The sequence below is a fragment of the Neoarius graeffei genome, chromosome 4, assembly GCF_027579695.1.
Source record: "Neoarius graeffei isolate fNeoGra1 chromosome 4, fNeoGra1.pri, whole genome shotgun sequence".
NCBI classification, from domain to species: domain Eukaryota; kingdom Metazoa; phylum Chordata; class Actinopteri; order Siluriformes; family Ariidae; genus Neoarius; species Neoarius graeffei.
In genome coordinates this window covers 5,781,194-5,803,665 of record NC_083572.1, presented here as the reverse complement: position 1 = coordinate 5,803,665, position 22,472 = coordinate 5,781,194, and the positions used below count along the sequence as shown (strand labels likewise).

Sequence of the window (22,472 nt, the reverse complement as noted above, 5' to 3'; positions counted from 1 at the left end):
ATCAATAACAAAGTCAATATTTGGTGTGAGAAGACTCTTCGCTTTAAAAAAAAAAAAAGTCGCAAGTACAATGAGTGGAGTTTGATAAGGAAGTGAGCTGTAGGTTTTACTGAGCATCTTCCAGAACCAGACACAGTTCTTCTGGACACTGTCACACTTGCGTCTTAATTTTGCACCAAAATCCAGCAGCCTTCATTAGGTTTTCCTTTTTTTTTTTTTTTAAATCTGGGGAGGAAAAAAAAAAAAAAAGGTGCTCTCGTGTAGCTGAGCAGCATATTATACAAAACGAACATTTGGAACTCTAAAATGTCTTTTGTACTGACTCAATAAAGTCATAGAAATCTATAAATCCAGTATCTCACTGGGCTGCGACAGCTTGCGAACGTCATTCACGAGAGAGTTTCAAAAGTGTCTTGAAACATTCGCGGGGCTTCTCAATTTCCTCGCATGAGTCACAAAGTGCCACTCCTTCATCGCTGAAATTTTGAACATGTTCAAAAAATTCGTGCGACAAAATTTCTCTCAAAATAGCCGCAAACGCGTCGCTGGCGTCACAAAGCCGTCGCGAACCCTTCTCAAGTCAGTTTCCGTGAGGCTTCCTCTACTTCCCTGCCTGTCGAGGGAAAGCCGGGCTGTGGCAGCCTGTGACTAGTTGGAGACAACAATTGCAGTAAAATGTGTGAATATCAATTCAGTGTGATTCCAAGTGAAAATTGTCGCTAATTCACATATTTTATCACAATTGCATCTCCAACTATGTGAAAGGGTATTGGAGGCGAGATTGTGAAGAGAGGTAGCAATCTGTGAACAGCAGTACAGGTTTATGCCACGGAAGAACACATCGGATGCAATTTTTGCTTTCAGAATGTTAATGGAGAAGTACAGAGAAGGCCAGAGAAAGCTACACTGTGTGACCTGTGTAAACCTGGAGAAGGCATACGATAGAGTGCCGAGAGATGAGTTACGGTATTGTATGAGAAAGAGTGGAGTGAATGGGAAGTATATTAGAGTGGTGCAAGACATGTATGAGAACAGTGGAACAGCAGTGAGGTGTGCGGTCGGAACAACTGAATGGTTCAAGGTGAAGGTGGGACTCCATCAAGGATCTGCTTTGAGTCCTTTCTTGTTTGCCATAGTGATGGATAGCTTGACGGAAGAAGTGAGGCAAGAGTCACCATGGGACATGATGTTTGCGGATGATATTGTGATATGTGGTGAAAGTAGAAAGGAGGTTGAGTTGGGTTTGGAGAGATGGAGGTATGCATTGGAACAAAGAGGAATGAAGGTGAGCAGTAGCAAAACAGAATACATGTGCATCAGTGAGAATGGGGATGAGAGTGTAGTGAAGATGCAAGGAGTAGACGTAAAGAAAGTTGGTGAATTCAAGTACCTGGGGTCAACTGTGCAGGAAAATGGGGGCTGTGATAGTGAGGTGAGAAAGAGAGTGCAGGCAGGGTGGAGCAGTTGGAGAAGGATTTCAGGAGTCAGTTGTGATCGGAAAGTCCCAGCAAAAGTGAAAAGGTAAGATGTAGAAGACAGTAGTGAGACCAGCTGTGATGTACGGATTGGAGACCGTACCCTTAACGAAGAGACAGGAGGCAAAGTTGGAGGTGGTGGAGTTGAGGATGTTATGGTTTGTGATGGGAGGTTGGACAGGATAAGGAACGAGCACATCAGAGGGACAGCACACGTGGAGAGCTTGGGAATTAAGCTAAGAGAGATGAGACTGAGATGGTCTGGGCACATCCTGAGAAGAGATGCAGAGCATGTTGGAAGGAGAATGCTGAGGATGGAGCTGCCAGGCAAACGAAAACGAGGAAGGCCAAAGAGGAGATACATGGATGTGGTGAGAGAGGACATGAAAGTGGCAGGTGTGGTAGAGAAGGATGCGGAAGACAGGGAGCAATGGAGACAAAAGTTCTGCTGTGGCGACCCCTAAACGGGAGCAGCCAAAAGAAGTAGTTGTGTCTCCAACTACAACCCCGATTTCAAAAAAGTTGGGACAAAGTACAAATTGTAAATAAAAACAGAATGCAATAATTTACAAATCTAAAAAAAAAAAAACTGATATTGTATTCACAATAGAACATAGACAACATATCAAATGTCGAAAGTGAGACATTTTGAAATTTCATGCCAAATATTGGCTCATTTGAAATTTCATGACAGCAACACATCTCAAAAAAGTTGGGACAGGGGCAATAAGAGGCTGGAAAAGTTAAAAGGTACAAAAAAGGAACAGCTGGAGGACCAAATTGCAACTCATTAGGTCAATTGGCAATAGGTCATTAACATGACTGGGTATAAAAAGAGCATCTTGGAGTGGCAGCGGCTCTCAGAAGTAAAGCTGGGAAGAGGATCACCAATCCCCCTAATTCTGCGCCGACAAATAGTGGACCGATATCAGAAAGGAGTTCGACAGTGTAAAATTGCAAAGAGTTTGAACATATCATCATCTACAGTGCATAATATCATCAAAAGATTCAGAGAATCTGGAAGAATCTCTGTGCGTAAGGGTCAAGGCCAGAAAACCATACTGGGTGCCCATGATCTTCAGGCCCTTAGACGGCACTGCATCACATACAGGCATGCTTCTGTATTGGAAATCACAAAATGGCCTCAGGAATATTTCCAGAGAACATTGTCTGTGAACACAATTCACCGTGCCATCTGCCATTGCCAGCTAAAACTCTATAGTTCAAAGAAGAAGCCGTATCTAAACATGATCCAGAAGCGCAGACGTCTTCTCTGGGCCAAGGCTCATTTAAAATGGACTGTGGCAAAGTGGAAAACTGTTCTGTGGTCAGACGAATCAAAATTTGAAGTTCTTTATGGAAATCAGGGACGCCGTGTCATTCGGACTAAAGAGGAGAAGGACGACCCGAGTTGTCATCAGCGCTCAGTTCAGAAGCCTGCATCTCTGATGGTATGGGGTTGCATTAGTGCGTGTGGCATGGGCAGCTTACACATCTGGAAAGACACCATCAATGCTGAAAGGTATATCCAGGTTCTAGAGCAACATATGCTCCCATCCAGACGACGTCTCTTTCAGGGAAGACCTTGCATTTTCCAACATGACAATGCCAAACCACATACTGCATCAATTACAGCATCATGGCTGCGTAGAAGAAGGGTCCGGGTACTGAACTGGCCAGCCTGCAGTCCAGATCTTTCACCCATAGAAAACATTTGGCGCATCATAAAACGGAAGATACGACAAAAAAGACCTAAGACAGTTGAGCAACTAGAATCCTACATTAGACAAGAATGGGTTAACATTCCTATCCCTAAACTTGAGCAACTTGTCTCCTCAGTCCCCAGACGTTTACAGACTGTTGCAAAGAGAAAAGGGGATGTCTCACAGTGGGAATTTAAAAAAAAAAACGCATAATTTTTCTCTTTAAATGATACATTTTCTCAGTTTAAACACTTTGCCCCAACTTTTTTGGAATTGGGGTTGTAGTCGCAGGCTGTCGCAGCCCAGTGAGATACTAACTAACAAAAAAAAAAAAAGTTTGCATGAGGGAATAATAATAATAATTAAAAAAGGTGTCTAAGACTTTTATACAGTATTGTAACGTTAACTATTGCCAAAACCCAAATAAATAAATAAATAAATAAAACCAGCACACACACACACACACCCCCAACAACTGTGAAGCGGTGCATCCAAAACAAATAAATATTTTCCGGACCGGACTTCTGTTTCCCGAACCGGTTCTCTCAGCCACTTTAGAAACTTTAAGGCCACGACTTAACCCATTGCTTTTTAAATGCATATTTTACATACCTTTCAGGTTATCTGGACAAAGAAGAGACCAAATAAAAAAAGTCACTTATTGCACCTTTAATCCACTCGATTCAGTTACGTCTTTGTAATCAACCTTCCCAGCGAGCATGAAGTTCTCAGGTAATTTTCATTCGCAAAGTTAGCATATTTCACTCAGTGGCTCGGTCATATTGAACTCATCTTAATCAATTTACACACCTGGACTATTAATTTACTTCATTTGCTTCCTAAAGTTGGAATTTGCAGATTAATAAAATCACTTCACAAACATAAACAGCTAGCAACTACGGCTAAGCTAGCTTAGCCAGACTTTTAGACTACAAACCTTCGCTCTTCCAGCTTCTAGTTTTCTTCGCCGTTCATCTTGGTCCATCTTCTCAAAAGTAAAGCTTTCATAGAAACCGGAACACTTTACACAACCGCGTTTAACAGTGTGTGGGGAAAACAGTTAGCGTAGTTCTGCTTTACAAGTTAAGATAAATCACAACGGAATAACTGTCAGTGCAAATTTCAACATGGCCGCGAAGCCCTTTAAGCCCCGCCCTTACGAGGTTCTGGATCTCAAGCGACCCATGAAACGCAGAGCTGCGAAAATGACAGCCAATCAGATCCTTCCATAAGGCACGCGCACCTGTGCTGTTCAAACGCGTCCTCTGTTTGGTTTATCCACAAAGATGGTGGCAACGAAGCGATAGATAAAGACGAGTAAATATAATTAATACTTATTATTTTAGACAAGTGTTTATAACTTTATTAGTCATTATACGATTAAACAAAGCATATTCGCCCACTTTAAAAAATAAAAATAAAAACTACTCTCTTCTTCTATTGGTTCTCAACAAAAGACACGCCCACAAGCCTGACAAGCGCGGGTATCAGCGCGCGAGCTTTAACGGTCTCTTTTCAAACTTAAACATTAATCAGGATTTTTTTTTCTTTTGTATTCAAAAATATAATTAACTTTTCATATATTCATCTAGAAAATCAACATATTGTGTAAACTATCACTTTTGTGTCAGTGAATAATTTATTCGCAAGTCTGGGAAAATCGGAATAAAATGCTTTTTTTTGTCATATTAAAAGTTATTTAAAAAATTATATATATATATATATATATATATATATATATATATTCATGCAATATTTTAGTTTTCGTAATATTATGGAATGATTAACAATTTGGGGTGAATACTGTTCCAGGAAAATATTCAGCGTGGGTATGGTGTGATCGATCGGAGTTAATGTTACTTTCCCGAAGTTGATTATTTTCCAATAACAGCAGAGAGTTTTATTCCTTTTACTCCACAGCAATTTGATATGAAAGAATGACACAGTTTAGTATGTTTATAGTTGCGTTTAAGGTTGTGGAAATCTGCAAAACGCATTAAAGCAGCGATAAGCAATTCTCATCTCATTATCTCTAGCCGCTTTATCTTGTTCTACAGGGTCGCAGGCAAGCTGGAGCCTATCCCAGCTGACTACGGGTGAAAGGCGGGGTACACCCTGGACAAGTCGCCAGGTCATCACAGGGCTGACACATAGACACAGACAACCATTCACACTCACATTCACACCTACGGTCAATTTAGAGTCACCAGTTAAGCTAACCTGCATGTCTTTGGACTGTCGGGGACACAGACATGGGGAGAACATTCAAACTCCACACAGAAAGGCCCTCGCTGGCCACGGGGCTCAAACCCGGACCTTCTTGCTGTGAGGCAACGGCGCTAACCACTACACCACCGTGCCGCCCCAAAGATGGAAATGAGTTCATAAATGGGTCCGTCTCAGAAACTGGTCTCTCATTTGGGACATTATGGTCAAAAAATACATTTTCTAATTTTATTTTTTTTTTGCATTTACCTAACACTCAATGTTTCTTTTGTCATGTTTAATAAGAATAAAGATAGCATCTTGCTTTATCTGGCCTCCACTGTGGAAAATATTTTTGATTACAATTCAAATGCTTTTGTAAAATTGATTTACATATAAAATAACTCCGGGGCGGCACGGTGGTGTAGTGGTTAGCGCTGTCGCCTCACAGCAAGAAGGTCCTGGGTTCGAGCCCCGGGGCCGGCGAGGGCCTTTCTGTGTGGAGTTTGCATGTTCTCCCCGTGTCCGCGTGGGTTTCCTCCGGGTGCTCCGGTTTCCCCCACAGTCCAAAGACATGCAGGTTAGGTTAACTGGTGACTCTAAATTGAGCGTAGGTGTGAATGTGAGTGTGAATGGTTGTCTGTGTCTATGTGTCAGCCCTGTGATGACCTGGCGACTTGTCCGGGGTGTGCCCCGCCTTTCGCCCGTGGTCAGCTGGGATGGGCTCCAGCTTGCCTATGACCCTGTAGAAGGATAAAGCGGCTAGAGATAATGAGATGAGATAAAATAACTCCATCATAAAGAAGTAAAGCCCCTCCTTCACAGATGAGTGAAAATATTGAAGAAATTTCCTCTTTTTGATTGCTTGGGTTAAAAATGCCAAGTTATGATGACTGAATTGATTTATTCACTTAAATATGAATAATATGATACATTTTGGGGATTTGACATGGCGAAATAGGACACAATGGAAAAATCAAGAACGCACCGGAAAGATGAGAATAACGGCGGTGGTAAAAGAACAGCGACTGTACCGGCTGAAGGTCGTGCGGGTCTCTGCTGCGGCACACGAGCAACGGGACGTCACTACTGCACCGGGCGGAGTGCGAGGCAGGGGCGGGGCAAAATGACTGGCCGTAGATTCTATCAAAAGTTCGATCTAAATTGACCATGATCGCAAAATATATGAAAGTAAGATGAAAAAGAAAAACATTCTATTGCCTTATGCTGCAAGACTAAAACAAAATAAAACTGTCAAAACTCGCCTTTTCAGTGATAACGTCCGAACAGATCACCCGCGTAACAGAGAGACCACAAATGGAAGCACGATCAGCTTCTAACTGCTGGAGTGGAAAATTCCATTCTACACATGCAAATTGTTAACGTGTGTCCTTCCCCGCACACAAATAACACGCTACGGTAAAAAATAGACCACGACTCATTTTATAGCTCAGAAATTCATACAAGACCCGCTACCATCGGAACATATTCTGTAAGAAACATATTCTATACCTAACCTTCAGCTTTCGTTTAAAAAAACAAAATCGCAGATTTATAACTAAATTTTTATTTAAAAGTTACTACTTTTGGTGAGGTCGTGACCTTGACCCTGAGGCTTTCCATTTAGATCAAAACACACGATCGTATTGGTTTTGGGTTTGCGGAAAACGGAGTTACGACGGTGATCAAATATTTTGCATGATGTTTTATTACGGTTATGATTATTCTGTGAGCGCACCAATCCTTTTTTTTTTTAAAGATTTTTTTTGGGCTTTTTCCACCTTTATTGGATAGGACAGTGTAGAGACAGGAAATGAGCAGGAGAGAGACGAGGAGGGATCGGGAAATGACCTCGGGTCGGAATCAAACCCGGGTCCCCGGATTTATGGTATGGCGCCTTATCCACCTGATCCACGATGCCCCCGTGAGCGCACCCATCCTTAGGTGTATAAAGTTACAACTTAAAATACAATTAGTGATAACTGTAGACTTTTCAGTGGACTACAACCTTTTTAAGGGAACGCGATGTAGTCGACCATTTATCATGTCCCAGATCAAGCCGCCATTTTTCCACAAATTTGCAGATTTTTTTGCCAAATTCTGAACAGAGTATTCACATCAAAGATTTAGTTTTATCTGTATTATTTCTTTCATCATTTTATTTCAAATTAAAACCAACATCACCATTCAAAACCGTATAGTTTATTGACTGAGTATATTTAGTGGGGGACCCCCACAGTACCCAGTTTCTGAGACAGACCCAAATCCACCTACTTGTTTTGACTGCAAATTAATTTCTGCGAGTTGATACCCAATTCTAAATTTGGTTTGGGAATTTATCTACAAAATAATATTTTGCATTTAAAGTTCTTGAAATATGAATCTATACATGCAGAGCAGCTCGAACAAACAATAACAAGAATCAGCTTCTGTTTAAAATCTCAAATCAATGAAGCCAGACGCGTAACATGGTAACAGCAGGGTTGGGCTGAGGAACACATGCAATGTTCCTGGCAACCAAGAGAAACGTCCACAGCAAACAGGGACGTTTGGAGAAACATGACTCCGTTATACTCAAACCTTTTTCTCCAACATTAGATTTATTCAGAAGCATGCAAGTTAGACGAAAAAGCACATAGGGCTATTTAAGAGCAATTTCACAGCAATGGCTGATCCGATCGTTGACCAAATGACTCGTCTGAAACTAAAACTGTTAGAAAAGGTATGAGATTAATCTATAGACACTGTATAATTTTTGTTTTAACATCCTGTCAAAAAAAGGATGAGCTACATGACCTGTACTGTAATGTAATTTACTAATAGTTTGGCTTCTATCTCCGAATGCTGTTCATTATTCACTTATTAACAATGGCGATAAATACTATGCTCATCAATATTGCGGGGTTTTTTTTAAAACAAATTATGGTATCTGGTATCTTTTGGTGTAGGAAGAATTTTAGAATAATTTATTATTACGTATAAACATGATTCAACAATTGGGGTGTCATTAACCTCTGTAACTGAAATGTTATTCTCTATTCTTTGAAGAAAAAATGGTTCATTTATTGAAATTGGCAGGATTTTACTGAGTTAAATTAAATGGGTAACAGGTTTGAGATTTGTAGCACAGAAATGAGCAAAAACACAAAATGTGGTTAATTACGGTAGCATCCATTCGAATCAGTTACTTAACACTTATATTTTCACATGAAGAATTTACCTTCATGCTTTCAATAATTTGTGTAAGAGGTTGTACTTTTAAAGTGACCTTGTCATGTCAGTCAATGTTACGCATGAAAATAAAGAAAGAATGAGGGAACATCATTTTCTTCTTCTCATGATCTTCAGGAAATTAACAAAAAGGTTCTTCCTGTTCGCACAGTCAGCTGGGATAGGCTCCAGCTTGCCTGCGACCCTGTAGGACAGGATAAGCAGCTACAGATAATGGATGGATGGATGGATGGATGGATGGGTTCTTCCTGTTGAAAATGTGACTTGCAGAATAGTCCAAGTATTTTTTTAGGGGTGAATGTGTTCAGGTAACAAGGTTGAGTGAATGAAGTGTACGTTTTTCATAACTTACAAAATTACATTACATTATACGGCATTTAGCAGACACTCTTATCCAGAGCGACATACAACGAGTGTAAAAGTCAGGTACACGAAGTGCTGAACTTCTAGGCAAGAAAGTTCTAGTGCCAACTGAACAAGTGGCAGCAATACCGAGTGAAATATTCTGTTGAAGTATCAATACTCAAACAGCCAAGGAAACAAACCAACTATATAAAGTGCAACTAAATAGAGAACTCAAAACGGCTAACCCCGGGCTAGACAGAACACAGCCTGGGGTTGGTCAAGACCGAAATGCAGTTACACAGTGGGCAGGGAAGAAGGGGAGAGGTGCAGCCTGAAGAGGTGAATCTTGAAGGTGGTCAGGGAGTCGGAAGTTCTGACCTCAATGGGAAGGTCATTCCACCAACGGGGGACCAGGACAGACAGCATGCAGTCTTGAGTGGGCTGGGCAGGAGCGGAGAGAATGAAGGGCCAGGTAACCAGTAGTAGCGGAGCGTATGCAACCATTGGTATGCAACCAATGTCTTAAATTTGATGTGAGCTGCAATAGGTAGCCAGTGCAGGTCGGCAAGCAAAGTGGTGACATGAGATGTTAAGGCAAGGATAAGATTTTTTTTGAAGATTTTAATAACCATATTTGAAGGTAGGGTGGCATGGTGGTGTAGTGGTTAGCACTGTTACCTCACAGCAAGAAGGTTCTGGGTTCGAGCCCAGTGGCCAACAGGGTCCTTTCGGTGTGGAGCTTGCATGTTCTCCCCGTGTCCGCGTGGGTTTCCTCCGGGTGCTCCGGTTTCCCCCACAGTCCAAAGACATGCAGGTTAGGTTAACTGGTGACTCTAAATTGACCGTAGGTGTGAATGTGAGTGTGAATGGTTGTCTGTGTCTATGTGTCAGCCGTGCGATGATCTGGTGACTTATCCAGGGTGTACCTCGCCTCTCACCCATAGTCAGCTGGGATGGGCTCCAGCTTGCCCGCGACCCTGCACAGGATAAGTGGTTACGGAAAATGGATGGATGGATATTTGAAGGTAAAGTGCAGTTGGTTCAGGCAAACAATGTTGTTTTAAGTGTTTTAGATAAAACGTGTATATTATTGGGTATGGTTATAGTGAAAGACATTTTATCTATGTTTAAATTGTCTTTTTAACTTTAGTTCACATAGAGCTCGATAAACATAATATCAGCAGGACACAAATGGGGCCCCATTCATCCTAAGCCATTATAAACCTAGTCATGTATAGCTGTGAATATTTTTTTATTATTATTATTATTATGGCCAAGTTCTTGCCCGAACTGATAATCGCATCATTGGTTTTTCTTTGGCTAATCAGACACAAGGTACGTCACCACTCTTGCCAGAGCAGTCGGTGGTTTGGTGCCTTGCTCAAGGGCATTTGAGCCAATCCTGCTGGTCCAGGGAATCAAACCAGTGACCTTTTGGTCCTAAAGCTGTTTCCTCTAACCATTTAGCCATGGCTTCCCAAAGAGTTTTACATATATATTTTTAAAATATATTTTGTCATAATATTTTATTTTTCTATCATATTTCTTACTTTTGTACATTATTTTGAATTTGAAGAAGAAACCTTTATTTGTCACATGCACACTTGAAGCACAGTGAAATTCATCCTCTGCATTTAACCCATCTAAAGCAGTAAACACACGCACACACACTCAGAGCAGTGGGCAGCCACACCAGAGCACCCAGGGGTTCGGTACCTTGCTCAAGGGCACCTCAGCCCAAGGCCGCCCCACGTCAACCTAACTGCATGTCTTTGGACTGTGGGGGAAACCGGAACACCCGGAGGAAACCCACGCAGACAACATGCAAACTCCACACAGAAAGGCCCTCGCCGGCCACTGGGTTCGAACCCGGAACCTTCTTGCTGTGAGGCGACCGTACTAACCACTACACCACCGTACTCTCAAAGTTGAAAGAAATACATGAAACAAAATGGAGTTAAAACATGCTAATCATTTTATTTTCTTTGTCCTGCATTAGAGGCTGGAGAATGAGAGAGCGGGTCACGATGGAAGAGCAAACTCTGCACTTTCAGCAAGTAATATTACCTCAAAAATTTGGGAAAAACAGAATTATAATGCTGCAACGTGAAATGTTTCAGTTAAATACCTGTTTATCATCATTTATTATTATTATTATTATTATTATTATTATTATTATTATTTTTATTTTTATTATGTAAACATACTGTACATTTTGAGCTAGTAGGTAGGTTTCCATTTCCTTGCGGAATGCGCAATTTGACATTGCTGGCTAAAATAACCGAGCAATTGAAACATGAATTAAAAAACAAACAAACTCAAATATCACAAAAAAGTGAATACGCTTGTATGAGTTTGTTTCTCAGATGATCCGATAACATTTTTTGCATTTAGGTCACATGACATAACATAAAGCGTCATTCAAAAACATGGTCCCTGTGTCCAAAATCACTCACTACTCATATATAGTGGACTATATAGTGAATTTGCCATTTTGTTGTGAACGTATAGTGAGAATGTACAGTATAGTGTTGTTGTTTTTGTGCGCCTTTTGGTGGGACTGTGGCTGCTACGCCATTGGAATGACATCCTGACCTTTATCTGGTGGACTTTTTTTCCCCTTTAATTGTAAAGCGACCTTGGGTTTTGAGAAAGGCGCTATATAAATTTAACTTATTATTATTATTGTCATTATTATTATGGGGCGGCACGGTGGTGTAGTGGTTAGCGCTGTCACCTCACAGCAAGAAGGTCCTGGGTTCGAGCCCCGGGGCCGGCGAGGGTTAGTTAGGCCGGCGGAGTTTGCATGTTCTCCCCGTGTCCGCGTGGGTTTCCTCCGGGTGCTCCGGTTTCCCCCACAGTCCAAAGACATGCAGGTTAGGTTAACTGGTGACTCTAAATTGAGCGTAGGTGTGAATGTGAGTGTGAATGGTTGTCTGTGTCTATGTGTCAGCCCTGTGATGACCTGGCAACTTGTCCAGGGTGTACCCCGCCTTTTGCCCGTAGTCAGCTGGGATAGGCTCCAGCTTGCCTGCGACACTGTAGAAGGATAAAGCGGCTAGAGATAATGAGATGAGATTATTATTATTACACCCTGTATAGTGGACTCATAGTCTCCCACAATGCACTGTGAAAAGTAGTGTACAACCAACAAACCAAGCAGTATATCCCATCATGCATTGTGGTCATACTGAAAGAAAAGCTGTAAAAGCTGTTTCATAAGTACCGTTAAGTATTTTGGATTTCGTAGAGCAGTAGTTTGTTGTTCCTTATGACAATGGGCACCAGGCAAATTTATAAGTTATGGAGCGAAAATGGCAATAATATTGTAGTGTGTTGGGGTGAATGGATGGAGGAAGAAACACATTATAAATGGACATTCAAGTACAATTAAAGATAGTAAGAGGATAGAAAATAAGCTAAAATAGAATAAGACAGATAAAATAAAAGAATAAAAGTTATAGTGCAGAGCGAGGAATGAACCAAAAGCCTCAAATTTGATTTAATAAAAGGCAGCGGCGAAGAAGAAAGAAAGTATTCAGCCTTGATTTAAAAGAACTGAAAGATGCAGCAAACACAAAGTAGTTTGTATTGATTAATGTCAGAAATACGCTCAGTATATTATGGATTTATCACAAAAATACACGCATGTATTTATTATTTTGAAAGCCGACTGATCTGGCACCTTTTAATTGTGCGACAGTAATGACATAATAACGGCGCGGCAGAGTAGTGTCCGAAAGTGTTTTTTCATTTTACCAATGAGCTCACTGTATAGCCCTCTAAAGTGGTACTTGAAAGTTTGTGAACCCTTTCGAATTTTCTATATTTCTGCATAAATATGACCTAAAACATCATCAGATTTTCACACAAGTCCTAAAAGTAGATAAAGAGAACCCAGTTAAACAAATGAAACAAAAATATTATACTTGGTCATTTATTTATTGAGGAAAATGATCGAATATTACATATCTGTGATTGGCAAAAGTATGTGAACCCCTAGGATTAGCAGTTAATTTGAAGGTGAAATTAGAGTCAGGTGTTTTCAATCAATGGGATGACAATCAGGTGTGAGTGGGCACCCTGTTTTATTTAAAGAACAGGGATCTATCAAAGTCTGATCTTCACAACACATGTTTGTGGAAGTGTATCATGGCATGAACAAAGGAGATTTCTGAGGACCTCAGAAAAAGCGTTGTTGATGCTCATCAGGCTGGAAAAGGTTACAAAACCATCTCTAAAGAGTTTGGACTCCACCAATCCACAGTCAGACAGATTGTGTACAAATGGAGGAAATTCAAGAGCATTGTTACCCTCCCCAGGAGTGGTCGACCAACACAGATCACTCCAAGAGCAAGGCGTGTAATAGTCGGCGAGGTCATAAAGGACCCCAGGGTAACTTCTAAGCAACTGAAGGCCTCTCTCACATTGGCTAATGTTAATGTTCATGAATCCACCATCAGGAGAACACTGAACAACAATGGTGTGCATGGCAGGGTTGCAAGGAGAAAGCCACTGCTCTCCAAAAAGAACATTGCTGCTCGTCTGCAGTTTGCTAAAAATCACGTGGACAAGCCAGAAGGCTATTGGAAAAAAGCTTTGTGGATGGATGAGACCAAAATAGAACTTTTTGGTTTAAATGAGAAGCGTTATGTTTGGAGAAAGGAAAACACTGCATTCCAGCATAAGAACCTTATCCCATCTGTGAAACATGGTGGTGGTAGTATCATGGTTTGGGCCTGTTTTGCTGTGTCTAGGCCAGGACGGCTTGCCATCATTGATGGAACAATGAATTCTGAATTATACCAGTGAATTCTAAAGGAAAATGTCAGGACATCTGTCCATGAACTGAATCTCAAGAGAAGGTGGGTCATGCAGCAAGACAACGAACCTAAGCACACAAGTCGTTCTACCAAAGAATGGTTAAAGAAGAATAAAGTTAATGTTTTGGAATGGCCAAGTCAAAGTCCTGACCTTAATCCAATCGAAATGTTGTGGAAGGACCTCAAGTGAGCAGTTCATGTGAGGAAACCCACCAACATCCCAGAGTTGAAGCTGTTCTGTACGGAGGAACGGGCTAAAATTCCTCCAAGCCGGTGTGCAGGACTGATCAACAGTCACCGGAAACGTTTAGTTGCAGTTATTGCTGCACAAGGGGGTCACACCAGATACTGAAAGCAAAGGTTCACATACTTTTGTCACTCACAGATATGTAATACTGGATCATTTTCCTCAATAAATAAATGACCAAGTATAATATTTTTGTCTCATTTGTTTAACTGGGTTCTCTTTATCTACTTTTAGGACTTGTATGAAAATCTGATGACATTTTCGGTCATATTTATGCAGAAATATAGAAAATTCGAAAGGGTTCACAAATTTTCAAGCACCACTGTATATAGTAATTCCCTCGAGAGTGAGTAGGGAGTAGTGAATGACTGAGTGGTTTCAGACGCAGCTGGTGTGTTTTGTGTTGTCCGTCGCAATGACTATCGTGAGAGGAGAAAACTCAGCTTTGACTACAGAACGATACTTACTCAGTGGAAACACAGACTATTTGAAATTTTTTTTCTTTTTTACTATATTTCTTTTTAACTTGCTTCTATTTTGCACAAAACTGCAATGGAAACCAGCTTACTGCCTCAGATGTGCTGTATCACATTCCCAAAACATTACTTTCCCACAGTTAAAAAAACAAAGAAAACATTTTTGTGAATATTATTAATTTTTATTCACAATGTTGGCATCCTAGCTTACTGTTTTCATAGGGAATGATTTCAAAACAAGGAATTTGCTGTTTTATGGACAGGTTAATAGTCCAATTTTCACAGCTTCAACTCACTTTTTTTGACACAGGAAGTTACGATGGAGAGAATGAAGCATTACACAGTGCTCTAAGGCGTAAGAGAGACTTACTCCGGAGACTAAGGGTAATTACATCATGTGATGTTTTATATCAGACTCTCTCATCTCATCTCATCTCATCTCATTATCTGTAGCCGCTTTATCCTGTTCTACAGGGTCGCAGGCGAGCTGGAGCCTATCCCAGCTGACTACGGGCGAAAGGCGGGGTACACCCTGGACAAGTCGCCAGGTCATCACAGGGCTGACACATAGACACAGACAACCATTCACACTCACATTCACACCTACGCTCAATTTAGAGTCACCAGTTAACCTAACCTGCATGTCTTTGGACTGTGGGGAAAACCGGAGCACCCGGAGGAAACCCACGCGGACACGGGGAGAACATGCAAACTCCGCACAGAAAGGCCCTCGCCGGCCACGGGGCTCGAACCCGGACCTTCTTGCTGTGAGGCGACAGCGCTAACCACTACACCACCGTGCCGCCGATATCAGACTCACTATAGTATATTAATATTTAACAGTTATTCCACAAAATCGAGTCGTACATGAGCTGGTAGCTGACGAGGCGCATAGCACCGAGTTGAGTTGGCTATAAGCCATGTACCGGTATGACGAGATTCAGTGGCATAACTGTTTTATTCTATCCACATTCACTGGATTTTGAGAAACAGAGCATTTGTATTTTTATTTTTTGCAAATTCAATAAATAAAAACTTTATACAAAATGTCCAACAAAATAATTTCCGCTTAGAATGTAAACAAACCGGTGAAATGACAGGAGCAATTTGTGAAAAATGCGATGATAATAATAATAATTCTTGAAAAATAAAAAAAGATACATTCTTACTATCAAATGCTTTCATTCCATATTTTGTTGCTTTTTTTGTATTTTTTAGGGTTTTGTTTTCGAGTAGAGTTTTTATTTCCTCCTCGGTTGGTTCACCAACATGCTCCGCCATTTTGTTTTTCTCTACTCACGGTATATGAGCTGGTATACGACTGATATCCTAGTAGTAGAGTAGACAGAACGCACAATTGCTCATATCCAGTGAATGTGGATGGAATAATAAACTTTACACTACAGCGCTGTTGAATTCTGATTGGTCAGAAGGTGTTGATTCATTTTCTATAACAGCAGCTCTGACAAGAGAAAAAGAAGCCTTTATTTTTGTCACATGCACACTCAAGCACAGCGAAATTCCTCATTTGCATTTAACCCATCTGAAGCAGTGAATACATGCACACGTGAGCACACACACATACCCAGAGCAGGGGGCAGCTATACAACAGCGCCCAGGGAGCAAGTCGGGGTTAGGTGCATGGCTCAAGGGTACGTTAGGCATTCCTGCTAGTCCAGGGAATCGAACCAGAGACCTTTTAGTCCCAAAGCTGCTTCTCTAACCTTTAGGCCACAGCTTCCCCATAGCGCAGCTCTAAATCACAGCTTTATCCCAGTGCGCTCATGCTATTACGTTGTCAATATGACAGCATGCTATCCAAATGTTTTATTCCTCACATATAGAAACCTGGCCAAAAAAAAAGTTGCACACACATTAATATTTCATTGGATCTCTTTTAGTTTCGATAACAGAACATATTCGCTGTGTCATTGTTTCAACGTCACAACATTTATTTCCATCCAGAGTTGCATTAATTTTTCACTGAGATCTTGTCTCGATGACTAGAGAGTTGAAACACTCTCTAAAGTCTTCACCAGCATCCCAAAGATTCTCAATGTGGTTAAGGTCTGGACTCTCATCTCATCTCATCTCATCTCATTATCTCTAGCCGCTTTATCCTTCTACAGGGTCGCAGGCAAGCTGGAGCCTATCCCAGCTGACTATGGGCGAAAGGCGGGGTACACCCTGGACAAGTCGCCAGGTCATCACAGGGCCGACACATAGACACAGACAACCATTCACACTCACATTCACACCTACGGTCAATTTAGAATCACCAGTTAACCTAACCTGCATGTCTTTGGACTGTGGGGGAAACCGGAGCACCCAGAGGAAACCCACGCGGACACGGGGAGAACATGCAAACTCCGCACAGAAAGGCCCTCGCCAGCCACGGGGCTCGAACCCGGACCTTCTTGCTGTGAGGTGACAGCGCTAACCACTACACCACCGTGCCGCCCGGTCTGGACTCTGTGGTGGTTAATTCATGTGTAAAATGATTCCTCATGCTTCCTGAACCACTCTTTCACAAATTTAGCCCTAATTTTATTTCTGTGCCATCAGGGAAGAAAAAATCCATGATGAAATGATATGAATGACTGAATGTCATTCAGTACATTCAGGTCGTCAGCTGACTTCATTTTATTGCCCCATAACGTTGCTGAGCCTCGACCTGACCAACTGAATCAACCCCAGCTCATAACACTGCCTCCAGAGGCTTGTACAGTGGACACTATGCATGATGGGTCCATCGCTTCATGAGCTTCCCTTCTTACCCTGACACGCCCATCACTCAGGAAGAGGGTCAGTCTGAGCTCATCAAACCTGATGACCTTTTTCCATTGCTCCAGAGTCCAATCTTGATGCTCCCTAGCAAACTGAAGCCTTTTCTCCTGATTAGTCTCACTAACAAGTTGTCGTCGTCAGCTGTCCATTGCTAGCGAAGATGAGTGCTTCATTAGGATGCGCAGAAACACAGATGGGCTATGAGGCCCTTACCAGAGCGCACCAGACATATTCTCCTCTCCTAATGAAGTGCCTTGCACAGTAAGGTAAGACAAACGATGTCATGCCCCCATCATGTTGTTTCTCTGGACCTCCAGACCTGATACCAAGTGGTGCACAAAAGTGCCACAGACCTCCTGACGGGTATGGAAGTTGCCCCACAGTGACAACTGACTTGCCGAGTAATGCCGTCCACTGGCCGTTTGAGTGGTTCTTCATCATGCCATCTGGTGGTGTGCCACTGACCCTGTTGGGTTCATCTGCCACATTGCACTGAAAAGCACCCTGCTGCCAGCACCTTATTGGTGATGTACTATTGAACCCATAGCTGGAACCCAGGCAGGTGCTACCACTCCGGGTCAGAGTGGACCTGGGAGCAATAGTGATTAAGGGGTAACTCCACTTTCCCCAATACTCAAGTCCTCCTGGACCTGAGACTCACCACCGGTTGCAGTTTAAAGTCATAGCCAGGACTAGTCCTGGGTATGATTAGTCCACTAACAAGTGGTTTTCTTATGGACACACAGCTGTATAGGCCCCATCCCGTAAGTTCTTGTCATATTGTGCATATGGAAATGTTCTTACTTTCACTTTCATAGGCGTGAATTCTACTTTCGATTTATTTATTTTTTAACGATTTGACTTCACCAAGCGTTTCCGTGAAGAGTCAAGATTTTTTCCTGACCACATTTCTTCCATGAAGTTGATGCTTCACCACGATCCTTCCAGGTTTTAATAATGCCTTGGTCAGTTTTTAACCCAATTCCAGTCATTTCAGCCCAACTCTCCTGAGTTGTTTTCTTTGCTTGATCCAAGCCAATAATTTGACCTTCTGAAACACAGTGACATCTTTTCCATGACCACATGTCAACACGTCTTCTGACATGTTTATTTAAGAAATGAGAATCTACTCACTGCATCAGTGAGAGTTAAAGAATTGTTGGCAGCAGGAAAAATTTAATCACTGCATTAATTATCCAGTCAAAGGCTCTTAATTGTTTATATATTTAAATCCAAATGGTGACCTTTTTTTCAGAGTCAGCATATTTCCTATTTGTTTTGTTGTTCGAGACAGGAACAGCACATGTTGGATGACTTAGCAAGGCCACAGACATGGGCTGGAACTTGCAGACAGCACTATTATGAATCTCCTGCCTCGCCCACACCTCCGGTTTATATCTATCAGTCTCCGCCTCCTGCTCCTCCTCCAGCTCTGCCTCCAGCACCACAGCCTCCTCGAATCATCCAACACCCTGTGAGAGAATGACTCCTGAAAGTACAAACGTGAAGACTAACAGTGGACTGAATTGATCTGCATCAAGAATTTCTGATTCTGAACACAAATAGACATATTTTTTTCTTTCTCTGTAGGTTCCACATCCACCAGCCACCATCATTCAGCAGCTCCCACAGCAGCAGCCACTTATAGCACAGATTCCACCAGTCCAACCTGTACCCCACAGATCCGGCAGCATTAAAGAGGGTACGTCAGTTGAAGGGTTTGATTCAACAACCTTACAGTGGTGCTTGAAAGTTTGTGGACCCTTTAGAATTTTCTATATTTCTGCATAAATATGACCTAAAACATCATCAGATTTTCACACAAGTCCTAAAAGTAGATAAAGAGAACCCAGTTAAACAAATGAGACAAAAATATTATACTTGGTCATTTATTTATTGAGGAAAATGACCCAATATTACATATCTGTGAGTGGCAAAAGTATGTGAACCTCTAGGATTAGCAGTTAATTTGAAGGTGAAATTAGAGTCAGGTGTTTTCAATCAATTGGATGACAATCAGGTGTGAGTGGGCACCCTGTTTTATTTAAAGAACAGGGATCTATCAAAGTCTGATCTTCACAACACATGTTTGTAGAAGTGTATCTTGGCACGAACAAAGGAGATTTCTGAGGACCTCAGAAAAAGCGTTGTTGATGCTCATCAGGCTGGAAAAGGTTACAAAACCATCTCTAAAGAGTTTGGACTCCACCAATCCACAGTCAGACAGATTGTGTACAAATGGAGGAAATTCAAGACTATTGTTACCCTCCCCAGGGGTGGTTGACCAACAAAGATCACTCCAAGAGCAAGGCGTGTAATAGTCAGCGAGGTCACAAAGGACCCCAGGGTAACTTCTAAGCAACTGAAGGCCTCTCTCACATTGGCTGATGTTACTGTTCATGAGTCCACCATCAGGAGAACGCTGAACAATAATGGTGTGCATGGCAGGGTTGCAAGGAGAAAGCCACTGCTCTCCAAAAAGAACATTGCTGCTCGTCTGCAGTTTGCTAAAGATCACATGGACAATCCAGAAGGCTATTGGAAAAATGTTTTGTGGACGGATGAGACCAAAATAGAACTTTTTGGTTTAGATGAGAAGCGTTATGTTTGGAGAAAGGAAAACACTGCATTTCAGCATAAGAACCTTATCCCATCTGTGAAACATGGTGGTGGTAGTATCATGGTTTGGGCCTGTTTTGCTGCATCTGGGCCAGGACGGCTTGCCATCATTAATGGAACAATGAATTCTGAATTATACCAGCGAATTCTAAAGGAAAATGTCAGGACATCTGTCCATGAACTGAATCTCAAGAGAAGGTGGGTCATACAGCAAGACAACGAACCTAAGCACACAAGTTGTTCTACCAAAGAATGGTTAAAGAAGAATAAAGTTAATGTTTTGGAATGGCCAAGTCAAAGTCCTGACCTTAATCCAATCGAAATGTTGTGGAAGGACCTGAAGCGAGCAGTTCATGTGAGGAAACCCACCAACATCCCAGAGTTGAAGCTGTTCTGTACGGAGGAACGGGCTAAAATTCCTCCAAGCCGGTGTGCAGGACTGATCAACAGTTACCGGAAATGTTTAGTTGCAGTTATTGCTGCACAAGGGGGTCACACCAGATACTGAAAGCAATGGTTCACATACTTTTGCCACTCACAGATATGTAATATTGGATCATTTTCCTCAATAAATAAATGACCAAGTATAATATTTTTGTCTCATTTGTTTAAATGGGTTCTCTTTATCTGCTTTTAGGACTTGTGTGAAAATCTGATGATGTTTTAGGTCATATTTGTGCAGAAATATGGAAAATTCTAAAGGGTTCACAAACTTCCAAGCACCACTGTATAAACTGATAAAAAAATATGTATTAGTAAAATTTTCTAACTGCTGGTTGGACTATAAGTCTTCAGGACTTGCTGTTATAGTAAAAAAATCAGTTTGGGGTGGTATCAGTCACTGTGCTTCATCACACCACCCTGAAACTGATTATTTTCCCCAAACAGCACACCTCAAAGTGTAAGTGCATATGATGTGACATTAAAGCTTTGCACTGTCTTACATTTGTAAATGCGTCAAATGTTAAAAATTGGTCTCATTTCAGTGTTAACATATTTTTCTAGATATTAAAGTCAGTTTTACATTTTTTTAAGTAAACCTGCTCTTTGGCTCACAGTTTGATAGAAATCTTCCTTCCCTGTCCCAGAAGGGATCTTGTGATTTCATGGTCTATATCTAAGCCTCCTGATGTGATGTTGATCCTCAGACATGGTGGAGCTGATGCTCATGCAGAATGCTCAGATGCACCAGATCATCATGCACAACATGATGCTCAAAGCACTTCCTCCGTCGATCGCTGGCATGAGCGGGAGTCCTCCTGCAGGCCAGGTGACCCTTTACCTCTGACTCATTATTTAATACTCAGAATCTGCATCACATGTTAACAGCTTGAATATGACATCCAGGAGAACTACTACATGAAAGGCAAAGGAGGTGCCGCCCACCATCATCATCACTACAGGCCTTTGCCGCTCCCTCCTATTGGCTCCTTCTCAGCTTGGTCGTCTATGATGTCTGCACAAGGGGGAGGAGCTTATCAGCCATCCATTCAGCACTTAACCAGCCCGGTAACTCTGCCTCCACTTAACACGTAAGTGTTTTTTTTTTTTGCGTTCCATCGCCATTGTCCTTCCATTTTAAGTGAATTTCAACTTACTTGGAATGCAGTGTGATTCTGAAGTAATTTCTTTTTAACCATCGAAAAGAAAAGCAATAAAATGTCAACTTTAGGTTTTTCCATAGCCATCTACCCCTTTTGCACATGACAAATAAATTAATGCCATTTCTTTCTTTTTATATTAGCTAGCAAGTTATTTATTAACATGCTGATCATTTAGAAAGATCATTTATTTTGTTCAGAATTATTTTGTCTAATCAAAAGGAAGCATTACTGCTCATATCCACTTTTTTGTTCTACTTTCCCTGAAACCTAAAGTGTCACTGTTGATGGACTAAAGACGAGATTTCCTCTTGGATTCTAAGGTGTCTAAAAGCAGTTATTTATTTGATTTATTTATAAACTATCATATTTAGAGATCATTTACATCTATAATGATTACCTCTGATTTATTTCTCGCAGCATCCTTCACCTCTATCAGGTTCAGGGAAGAAGAAAATGTACACATTTTTACATTACTGGTTGAAATATGTGCATTTTTGTCAATCAATAATAAAATCTTTTTAAAAGGTTTGCAATCAGTGTTTATGGGGTGCTTATTTGTGTTCGGGATGAATGAAATGTATAACTGTGTAACTGCATTTGTGTTACGTAAACTCTCAGAACGGCTGTCCAGATCTGCAAACAAACAAACAAACAAAAAAATCAATCAATAATAAATCAATCAATAAATAACTTTAGATTATGTGCTTAAAGCCAAACATGTATTTTTTTTACAAGCAATGTGGAAATAAGTTAAGAACAGAATATAAAATAATTGTTGAAGAAATGGGATAGTTTTTTTAAATTGTTTATCAAGTTGTATTTTGTTATACTGCTTACTTTTTATTCTACCAAATATCCTCCACTACATCAAAGCATTTATGCAATGGATGACTCATGATTTGTTTATTTATTTGTATTATTTTATTTTCTCATGATGTTCTGTGTATTTATTTAGTT

General features: G+C 41.1%; 2 protein-coding genes across 3 annotated transcripts in view; one reads left to right on the top strand and one right to left on the bottom strand.

Moving 5' to 3' along the window:
* pcnt (pericentrin) overlaps positions 1-4,321 on the bottom strand; it is an 82,104-nt gene extending 77,783 nt beyond the window's left edge. For both annotated transcript variants that reach the window (XM_060918704.1, XM_060918705.1), the window contains exon 1: positions 4,116-4,321. In XM_060918704.1, the coding sequence (XP_060774687.1) occupies positions 4,116-4,163 (48 nt within the window). In that variant the 5' untranslated portion in view covers positions 4,164-4,321. The remainder of the gene's footprint in view (positions 1-4,115) is intronic.
* zgc:112416 (uncharacterized protein LOC550509 homolog) lies at positions 3,880-21,989 on the top strand. The gene is made up of 9 exons (XM_060918706.1): positions 3,880-3,910; positions 10,959-11,016; positions 14,816-14,889; positions 18,587-18,766; positions 18,883-18,994; positions 21,060-21,181; positions 21,259-21,443; positions 21,789-21,835; positions 21,933-21,989. Exons 4-8 carry the CDS (start codon positions 18,596-18,598, stop codon positions 21,832-21,834), a joined length of 636 nt encoding a protein of 211 aa, XP_060774689.1. The 5' UTR covers positions 3,880-3,910; positions 10,959-11,016; positions 14,816-14,889; positions 18,587-18,595; the 3' UTR covers position 21,835; positions 21,933-21,989.
* Positions 21,990-22,472: the final 483 nt, after the last annotated feature.